This window comes from Phragmites australis, chromosome 11 (genome assembly GCF_958298935.1).
Source record: "Phragmites australis chromosome 11, lpPhrAust1.1, whole genome shotgun sequence".
NCBI lineage: Eukaryota > Viridiplantae > Streptophyta > Magnoliopsida > Poales > Poaceae > Phragmites > Phragmites australis.
In genome coordinates, this window is record NC_084931.1 from 28,628,848 (window position 1) to 28,639,855 (window position 11,008).

The 11,008-nt window shown below is 40.6% G+C and overlaps 1 protein-coding gene across 2 annotated transcripts; it reads right to left on the reverse strand.

Moving 5' to 3' along the window:
• Window positions 1-2,165: 2,165 nt before the first annotated feature.
• On the reverse strand, window positions 2,166-6,783 carry LOC133885349 (large ribosomal subunit protein eL24-like). Of its 2 annotated transcripts, none has more exons than XM_062325048.1 (6): window positions 6,711-6,783; window positions 3,781-3,822; window positions 3,529-3,604; window positions 3,346-3,447; window positions 2,700-2,848; window positions 2,166-2,510 (listed from the first exon to the last, which is right to left on the reverse strand). In XM_062325048.1, exons 2-6 carry the CDS (start codon window positions 3,789-3,791, stop codon window positions 2,363-2,365), a joined length of 486 nt encoding a protein of 161 aa, XP_062181032.1. In that variant the 5' UTR covers window positions 3,792-3,822; window positions 6,711-6,783; the 3' UTR covers window positions 2,166-2,362. The 2 variants fall into 2 exon arrangements, with proteins under 2 accessions (XP_062181032.1, XP_062181033.1); XM_062325049.1 differs by lacking the exon at window positions 6,711-6,783 and adding an exon at window positions 6,095-6,180.
• Window positions 6,784-11,008: the final 4,225 nt, after the last annotated feature.

Consider the following 11,008-nt stretch of genomic DNA (forward strand, 5'->3'; position numbering starts at 1 on the left):
CGTGCAGGGGGCCCACCGGCCAGCCACTGAGTATCTTCTCATGCCCGTCCGATCAGAGTAGATCTGACACGGTCTGACGCAGCAGGGCGACAGGCGATACGCCTCGAGCCCATCACCGATATCTTCAAGCTGTTTTTCTCCTTGGGCCTCGCGAAGGACATGCAATGGGACTCGTTGCATTAAATATGCTCACGCCTCCCTTCCAGGCGGTGGTAGGGACTGACGTACTCAGTACGACAGACGTGGGGAGGAGTGGTTGGATGTGACCGTCCACGCTCCCCCTTAAATGCAGCATCGAGCCTCCCACCGATCGACACCTCATCGTGGAGCCCTTGCAGGGTCCACCGGTAAGGGGCTTCTCAGATCCTCGGGGAACTCTGGGTACTCGGGGACCAACTGTTCTTAGCCCCGAGCACCCCCTCCTGGATCTGGCTCTTCTCAGGTCCTCGGAGAACTCTGGGTACTCGGAGACCAACTGTTCTTGGCTCCTAGCACCCCCATCCGGACTTGGCTCTTCTCGGGTCCTTTGGGAACTCTGGGTACTCGGGGACTAACTGTTCTTGGCCCCGAGCACCCCCTCCCGGATCTGGCTTTTCTCGGGCCCTCGAGGAGATGGTCCCTGAGGGATGACGCCATGTGGCACTGCGCTGTCCTGGCCTTGGGACTCGGAAACCCCCGGTTCCCATATCACCGATAACGAGCCAAATATTATTGGAGTGATGAGGTTATATCAATTTTATGCCACTCTCTACTATAACCATGAAGAAAAACAATCAATATTTTGGATGATCGAATGAGAGAAATACAAGATCAAATATCAGTCTTTCGCTCGTTTATTTGGATTGATGTCCGAGACACAAGCAAGACTAAGATTCATAATGAGACACAACTCTCCTCTAAAGAAATGGATTTTATGTATGATAATCGAGACGAAGTGACTTTTGGCACAACAAAAGGCTTGAGGCCGTTCTACAAATGTCTAAACTCTTTGTTCCATCTCACCTTAGCTTCAAAAAGTGGTGATTCCACTAAGTTCAAGGGAACACAAAAAATTTGCTCGCTAGGATGTACAATGAGGGTGATCCTTTTAGTGTGACGGACTTTATTTGGAAAGAGATACACACTATCTCACACACCTAGCAGTAGTTGTGCCTATACGTTATATATCATGTTTATGATCGAGAAGGTCTTAAAGAAAAGAAGAGTTTCTTTAAGGAAGTGAAGCATGAGTCTTATAGGGTAAAATTGGTGGGTTCAAAATCATCTTCATCTTCATCATGCCACCTCCAAGGTCAGCTCCTAGCACAGCACAAAGGGCATCACCGAGGCTTGCATCTTTCTCACGTGACTCTCCTTCCTTTACCAAGAGTGCCCTTAAAGCTATATTCAGTTTTACACTCACAATATCGTGAAGATAAAGGAACATAAAGACAAGATCAATTTAAGGTTGAGGAAGATTGAGAAGAGGAAAAAAAAGCTATTCATACACATTTAAAGATTGAATCTACTTGCTCTTCGATTACCTTCAAAGAAGAAGTAAGCGAGTTCGAAACTTTTGAGAATCCATATGTTTGTTATAATGAGGTTCAAACTGCTACAAAAGGTGCAGAAACATCTTATGCTTAAGAGTTTGATGAGAAAAAGACTGAAGAAAAGGATTTGGATGGTACAAAGGAAGAGGCAATGAGAATAGAAATGGAGATTAGAACTATAAAAAGAGCAGCGACTATATCTATATTTTTATTTCTCTTTTCTTTTTGATGCTTGGTACCAAAGAGAAAAAAAAAATACCTTTATCTTCCCACTATTTGTTCTCTGACTGAATCCTAAGTCTTCAGGCGTTTCTGTTAGACATGTAAAACTTATTGTATTAAGCACCTATATCAAAATTACAAACAAAAACTACATATGTTTAAATATAATTAGCCATTGTTAACACTAATATAAATAACAATACTTAAACGAGCACTTTACCCTCCGCCTAAACACCCTAATATAAATAACGATACTTAAACGAGCACTTTACCCTCCGCCTAAACACCCGTACCAGCGCAATTACGAAAAAAAGATTTTTTCCATAAGCCAAAAAAAACGATTTTTTTTCCAATAAGCACCCATTATACATGCCCTAACACTTGTCAAATCCAATGCGAGAGGTCAACACAAGCATGCGAACAGCAATTTTTTTCCCGATAGAGAATTCATTCATCGCCATGGTGTTTATCACTGGCATCGGTGAAACGTAAATCAATCGTGCTAATTCAACCGCGGTTTTACAAAGCGAAGTCTTGGTGCGACAAGGTTTAGCCCGCTGACGAAGTGAATGGACGGTTGCCACGCTTAGAAACTTTCAGGCTGAAACTCAGCGCTTTCCGCCGCCGCCGCCCAGCTTCGGGCCTTTGGAACCCTTTTGTACGGTGCCCTTCGTCTGCGACTTCTGGGACTTGGCCACCTCCGCCTTCTTGGCCTTTTTCTCGTCCTTGGTCTTCTTGATGCGCTCCTTGATCTCGCTGCAAAGGCATACAAATCATGACACTTCCAAATGAGTGGAGAATTGCGTTGATATTAGGCATCAGTATGTATTGCATTTCTGTATACCATCGTCTCAATGAACAAAGCAGATTTTACACCAGACCAAACAAATGGTTACCATTGTGATGCATGTAAAGGATAGCTCTACAAAATGACAGGAAGCATACCGAAGAGCCGCTTCTCTAGCAGCATCACGGACTTCGGGCTTCTCAGCTCTCTTCTTCTGGATGACTTCCAATGAAGCACCGACAATTGACCTGGAGTATGGCTTCTTGATGGTGCGGCGCCTCTTCTTGACAGCTTCAGCATGGATATCCTACAAAAAGGAATGCCAAAAACATATAAGAAATTATAGAACCAACAGGAGCGTGGCAGAAATAACAGTTGAAAGAATACACACGGAGCCATGATTAAACCAAACTGACAATGAATCAAGGATAAAACTACAAAGGATGTAATCCCATGATTCAGAGGACAGCTGCCCAGATGAATATATATCATTATGCACATGAACACCTGGAGGTGCTCATTCGGCGAAATCAGCATTGCATCTAAATGCAGAAGTAAACATATTTAATCGCAATCCTAAATGGCAATAAACTATTTGAAGCATAGAAAAATCAGAGGTTTATTGGAATTCTGCTTCCATGTCTTAGTAGAACTTGAAAAAACATTCAACTACCAAGTTTGAGCATGTCAACTATGAGAAAAATGGAGTTCATCCAACCAAAGAGTATGAGATCATAAGAGAATTGCACAAGTACCTTTTTGTGTTGCTTAAGAAAGTACCAGTGCTCTGTACATAAACAGTACCTTTTTGTGTTGCTTCCTGTACATTGCTGTCCAGGTAAGCTTTGCAGGCTTCAGGCGGTTGTGGAAGTAGCGCTTGCATTTTGAGTTGGCAAAAAGGAACACCTGTAAAATATATACAAGTTCATGACAACCTTTTAAGCTCAAGAGACATTCCTGACAATAATAAACGTATCAACAAGTAACCTGAGAATCAGCACGGATAAACCGGATGCCTTTCCCTGGATAGATCTTCTGGCCACTGAAACGGCAAAGTTCTGTCCTGCAAAGAGAAGATCATACTTAAAATGCCGTCTAGTATTCCAGACCGGAAAACCTCATTGCAAAGATTAACAATCGTTAGTCACATTAAATGCCCAAAGCATGTAGAAAACAAAGGGCATTGGCTAACAAAATCTATGAACATTTGCAATAGCAATCACAAAAGTAGAAACTTACTTCAGCACCATCTTCTCAGCTCCAAGAAACCTTCACAAACTCCTGGATATTTTTAAATCGAAGACAAAATCATCATTCATAATATCAAGTGATAAAGTAACTCCATACTTCCAGAACCTTACAACCCATAGTAACAATGCACAAAGTAACCAAGTCATATTGCAAAGTGCAAACATACAAATATCCGGACTCAACAGGCAGCAGGAACATAACAAAATAGTTCGCTTCTGCCCTCAAGGGTTCTACCCTGGTCCATCTCGCACATCAATGAAATAGGCTACCATGCAATGACAAAGGCCATAGCACCTGAGTGCGTATACTTCATTTCATTTCACCGGGTATCTAGAATCATCCTAGAGAACTAACAATGTCTCAATCGGTTTACAAAGATTGAATCATCCTGAAGAACTTACAATGTCTCGATCAGTTTACAAACATTGAATTGGGTGACTACAAGCAGCAGAAACATGGAAGAAATTATGGTGCAAAGCAGGTTCCCTGGTCTATTTAGCACACTAAAGAATTAGGCAACTTCGCCATTTAAACAATTACAGCGCCTCAGTACCAGTGCTCTGGTTCCATTCCTGGGTAGAAAAGCCTAAAACCACTATCATGTAGCAATCAGTATGTGATGTAATAATCCTTGAGTGTTGCTGTAGCGCTCAAGTTCAGTAGGTTAGTTTTCAGTTTCGTCAGAGTTGTTCAGTCCGTCAGTTTCATCAGTCAGAGTTCAGTCCGAGTCTTAGGGGCTTGATCGTTTGATCTGGCACGAGTCTAGGTATTCCTGTTAGCTAGATACTTGGCCAATGCGCGGATGTGAAGATGGATGTGGGGGATGGCGCACATCAATGTTTGTAATACCAGGTTTGACGCGATTGTAACCGTTTTACTGCATTTTCGTTATATATACAGAACGTCCAAAAACCAGCTGCTAAGTTCAGCAGCGCCAATCCTTTGTGTTCAAGTTTTTCGTGTGTGTTCTTCTAAATCTCCAACGTGATCGTGTGTGTTAGATTACAACAATTGGCATCAGAGCCTCTAGTTGTTGATCGATTGATCCGGTGATGTAGGAACAAGGCAACAGCGAGAGAACGTCCGGCGGTTCACAGTAACCACCGCGTCCCAGAGTCCGCGACAATGGCGCCAACGGCAGTGGCATCGGCGATGGTGGCAATCTAGTGGTACGGCAGGTGGTGAAGGAGATCGGCGGCTCGACCATGTATCCGATGCTCACGCGGGCAAACTACGCCAACTGGTCCCTCATGATGAAAGTCATGATGCAAGCCCGTGGTCTGTGGGACACAGTTGAACGCAGCGTCGAGGACTTCCGGGAGGATCGTATGGCCATGGAAGTGATACTACGCACCGTGCCACCCGAGATGCTGGCAATGCTGGGCAGCAAATCCAGCGCAAAAGCCGCATGGGACGCTCTGAGCATGGTGTGTACACTCAAAGAGATCTGAACATGGTGTATACACTCAAAGAGATCTGATGATAGGAGTGTGTGTGGATGATCTCATCATCACTGGAGCAAAACCAGCTGAAATCAGTAAGTTCAAGTCTCAAATGTGCTCACTTTTTTGCATGAGTGATCTCGGATTGCTTAGCTACTACCTGGGTATAGAAGTTAAGCAGGTAAGTACTGGGATCTTCATCAACCAAGGAGCATATGCACGCAAGGTCATTGAGAAGGCTGGTCTCTCAAATTGCAACCCTTGTCATGTCCCCATGGAAGCCAGACTGAAGCTGAAGAAGGATGAAGGCAAGTTATTGTCAGACACGACAATGTACAAGAGTCTGATTGGGAGTCTTAGATACCTAGTACACACAAGGCCAGACATAGCTTTCTCAGTCGGCTACCTTACCAGATTCATGGAGGAGCCTAGAGAAACCCATTTGGCTACAGTGAAACATATTTTAAGGTATGTAGCAGGAACTGCAGATTTTGGGTATGTTTTTGCCGAAAGGAGTTCAGAAAGAGCAAAGCTGGTGGGCTTTACTGATAGTGACTTTGCTGGCATGATATCCTTTCTTGGAGGTAGTCCAATCACAAAAACAAAGAGTGGTAGCATTGTCATCTTGTGAAGCAGAATATATGGCAGCAAGTGCAGCAGTTTGTCAGGCATTGTGGCTGAGCAGATTGCTGAGTGATCTCGAAAGTGATAAGCCCGAGCAGGTGCTGTTAAAGATGGACAATCAGTCGGCAATTGCACTTTGCAAGAATCCAGTTTGTCATGATCGAAGCAAACACATCGATACTCGTTTTCACTTCATCCATGATTGTATCAAGGAAGGGAAGGTGGAAGTCGAGTACATCTGCACTGAAGGACAACTGGCAGATATCTTGACGAAATCCCTCAGGAGAATGAAGTTCCTCGAGCTTCGCAGCAAGATTGGAGTCACTGATGGTAAGCACTTCAAATATTAGGGGGTGAGCATGCACATCACAATACTAACTACTATCCACGGTCAAGATTCAGAACTCAAAATGATTTAGCTGCTGGGGGACTACTGGCAGCAGAAACAAGGAGCAAATATCTGCTGCAAAGCGGGTTCGCTGGTCCATATAGCACACTAAAAATTAGGCAACTACGCCATTGAAACAGCTATAGCGCCTCAGTACCGGTGCTCGGATCCGTTCCTGTGAAGGGAAGCCTAAGATCACTATACGCACAGCCAACTCAAATTTCAGCTCGATACCTTCCATTGTCCCTGTGTCTGAATTGCGCAAGAATGTGCAAGAAACCATCCAAAGTTCAAAAGCTAACAAGCCACCGACTTCTATTCTCTTGGTAAAATCCAGATCACAAAACGGAAAGAAGCGATTCACACAAGATCCTAACAACAAGAGCGCGCAATGAGGCGAGTACATGAAGAACTAGCTGGTCAAGGATAGGGACGAAAGGGAAGAGCGTTTCGACGACGACTACCTTCGGAGCCAAGCCGCAGGCGGCCGCGAGGCGAAGAGCGGCGGCGGCGGCGGAGAGGTGGGGGGGGGGGGGCAGTCTGTTCGCAGCGCCGCGAGGGTTTCTTATGAGCTCGTAAGTGGGCTGGGCTCGGGTAAGTTACGAAGCCGGCGAGCCGTGGACCTAGCGATCGGTGAACGGGCTTTAGGCTCGCCCAAATCGAAGAGTTATGGGCCGTCGCCCAATACTGTTGCAATACTATTTCCCATTTTCTCACTAAAAAGGTATAGCTAAGTGCTCAAGCGTTGCAACAAAAATGTAAATATTAAACATAGTAATATCAAGTACAAATTTAAGTATGGAGATGTAGATGTGTCATAAGAGCGCCGTCAAACGAATATGTCGAGAGCCATGTTGCAGTTTAATTTCATATATAATAAAAAAATATGAGGAGGTTATCTGCTAATTTTCATCCTAATTTTTTCATTTATTTTATTAGTAAATAGACCTCATACCTATAGCTAGTAACAAGGCGGAGAGACTGAAAGACGAGAGTGAATAGCAAAAGTAAGTAAATTATTCAAATTTTAGGGGATTTTATTATATAGGTGGATGTTAGGGAGAAGAGGTGCGTAAGAACCAACTCATATTTTATATAATAGAGATTTTAACTCTTTCTCATTTATCTTCTTTTTTAGATAATGGAATACAATATCCCAGCATTTAATATGAGAGTGTCCAACCACAATTATTATTACATAGTTACAGCACTCAGGCTGCTACATCACACATCGTGATGGTGAAATAACTTAAAACAATAAAATCAATATAGCTTGGATATCGAGAGTTTATTAAGCAGTAATTATTACTAAATCTTCATCTATGATTGGCGAAAAATTACATCACCGTAGTCTCTAGAGCACGGCATGCAAGTCGAATGCTCTCCTTGTCTTCTTCACACATTTGCAGTTGCACCCAAAAGTGGAGTCAGTGTGTTTCTCTGAATAGTACCTGCATATAAGTTTTAGAAGATAATTTGTCAAACACTATATCATCCCTGTTCAGCCATAAAACCCAGCATAATGCAGATGCCCCTGTTAACAATTGCCTCTTATACTTTGTTCCCCGGCTAGCAAGCCAAGCTTTAAATAAATTATCCATACTAGATGGTATAGTAATATTAAAAGCAATCTGAACTGCACACCACAGAAACTTAGCATAATGAAAATAAAAAAAAAAATTATGTTGAATTGTTTTATTGTTACTACAAAAGCAACATTTTTTACTCCCATTCCAATTTCGTCTAGCTAAGTTATCTTTGGTAAGGATAACACTTTTCTTTAGCTACCATAAAAAAGATCTTTATTTTGAAAGGAATCTTTAATTTCTAAACCACCCTATTTGCATCTACATTGTCATTGTTTACAAGAGCCATATACATAGAGCAAACTAAGAACTATCCATACTGATGTAAATTGCACTGAAATGTATCATTATGATCATTCAGTTGAACATGCACAATACGAGCTACCAGCTGGTGCCATTGTATTAGATTATTACCAACTAAAGATCTTTGAAATGAAATATTCAGTAGAACTCTGTTAAACACCGTTACAACGGATGTATTCTTCCTACCTAGATTTAGGAATTTGTTCACTAAGGGTGAAGTTGCCTAGCCACTTATCTTCTCAGAAACGAATTTGGTTTTCATAATTAAGATGGAACCTACCTAGATTTAGGAATTTGTCTTTGACATTCATTAGTCCTGACCAAAATTGCAAATCACCAGATTTTTTTCTCCACCTGAGAAATTATTTGGAATTTTAGGTACTTATTTCTAAGGAGATCCTGCCATAAACCATCATCATTGATTAACTTGAACAACCACTTACTTAATAAACATTGGTTCTGTAAATCAATGTTATGGATTTCCAATCCTCCTTAGCCTTTTGGTTGGCATAAGATATCCCATCTAGCTAACCTACTTATAGTTTTGTGAACATTATAGTTTTATGGCATATACTTCTTTTGTGACCATCACTTTGCCAAAAGAACCATGATCTATAATACTCTAATTTTTGTAGGACACCTTTAGGGACAAAAAAAGATAGCATAAACATTGCCAAGCTAGTTAAAACTGAGTTCATTAAAATCAGTCTACCCCCAACTGACATATGCTTACTCTTCCAACTGCTCAACTTTTTCTCAAACTTATTTCCAATGATCCTCCGATCCTTATTACATAGCTTCTTATGATGCATTGGAATACCTAAGTATCTAAAAGGATAGGTACCCATGTAACAATCAAACAATTGTGTTCCTCACATTCACTTGCTAGCCCATAACAAAAAAAAAGCTTGATCTTATTGAAATTTATCTTTAGATTAGATAATTATTCAAATGCACAAAACAATAACTTCATATTCTTAGCCTATTCTAAATTATGGTCCATAAAGATGATTGTACCATTCGCGTACTGTAAGATGGACATACCACCATCAACTAAATGCAATACAACCTCCAGATAATTGACCATTATTCTTAACTATGTTTATCATAATGGCTAGCATATCTACAAAATTAGAGATAAAGGATCTCCTTGTCTAAGATCTTTCGTAGTCTAAAAATTCTATCCTACCTGGTCATTCACATTTATCCCTACATATCCACTTTGAACAAATGATCTTATCCACTCACACTAGTTTGATGAGAAACCCTTCATTCTTAACATTTGTTGTAGAAAAGACCACCTAACTTTATCATATGCCTTCTCAAAATATATTTTTAGGATGATCCTATTTAATTTCTTACGGTGAAGCTCATGTATAGTCTCATGTAGTATAACTACCCCTTCTATAATATTCCTCCCAAACATAAAAGCCATTTGTGTTGGACTTATTACCTTTTGCGCTACCCTAGCAATTTTGTTTGTAGCCACTTTGGTAAAAAAATTGAAACTTACATTTAATAGGCAAATAGGCCTATAATGTTGGATTTGAGTGGCTTCCCTGCTTTTAGACAATAATATTATGGTTCTAAAATTAAGGCTATGCAGAGGTAGTAAACTCTTATGGAAGTCCTCAAACAAAGGCATCATGTCATCTTTTATCAATTCCCAGAAAGCCTGGTAGAACTCTACTGGGAAACTATCTAGACCCGATGCTTTGTTGTGTTCCATCTAAAGTATAGTGTGTCTTCAATTTTCGTAAACACCGCTATTAACATTTCATTTTCTACATCTGAAACCTAGGGAATGTCATCCCGTCGTGTCTCATCTATTGAAAAATTATTACTCTTTGGATGTTCAAACAACCCCTTGTAGTATGTTGGGATATGTTTATTTAGATCAGCATCCCCAAGTATTATTACCCCATCTTGTTCTAGCTGAAAAATTCGTTGTTTTCTATGTTTCCTATTTGCTACCAAGTGAAAATATTTGGTATTAGAGTCACCTTGAAGTAACTCTTTGACATTTATCCGTTGGTACCATTTAATTTCTTCTTCTTCTCTCAATAGATGGCCTAACCTTTCATTGAGACAATACTTTAGATTTACTTCATTATGGGACATCAATGTATTTTCTGATTTTTTTATCGAGTTCATCCAGTTTGTCCAAGAGTTTCTTCTTTTCTTTCTTATACATCTCACTCACATTTTTTGCCAAACCTCTTAGATATTGTATCAATCTCCAGATTTTTGCCTGCCATCTCTCTATAGAGGTATTACCACTCATTTCATTTGTCCATACTTCAGCTACCATATAAAAAAACCATCCCGTAGTAAACATCCTAGTTCACATTTAAACATAGATTGATTATTAGCTACTGATGCCTCTCCTGTGTTTAGTAGCAATGGAGTATGATCAGAAATTTTTGTAGTCAAAGCTTGAACAGTTGAGAGCGGAAATTCTGCTCCCATTCTGTGCTTGTTAGAATTCTATCCAGTTTTTCAACAGTCGGAACATTCAGTGAATTAGCCCATGTGTATTGCCTCCCTGACATTTACAATTCTCTTAGATCTAGTCCACTAATAATGGCATTAAACAAAAAAGACCATCTATGATCATAATTGTCATTGTTCTTTTCATGTGGACCTCTCAAAATATTGAAATCTCCTCCTATTAAAATAAGATATGATTCATTTCTACACATGTGAACTATTTCCGATAATAAAATGTGTTTAAACTCGGGTTGAGCCGTTCCATAGACTACAACCAAAGCCCATTTAAAACCATTCGACTTATTACATAGCTGAAATTTTACATAATAATCACATTCTAGAATACCTCCTATGTCATAAGTGTCTAAATCTATCCCTAACAA

Coding starts and splice junctions, on each gene's coding strand:
- LOC133885349 (XM_062325048.1), bottom strand. Junction 3,448..3,528: donor TTATCCGTGCTGATTCTCAG/GTTACTTGTTGA, acceptor TATATTTTACAG/GTGTTCCTTTTTGCCAACTC. Junction 2,511..2,699: donor GCTAGAGAAGCGGCTCTTCG/GTATGCTTCCTG, acceptor ATGCCTTTGCAG/CGAGATCAAGGAGCGCATCA.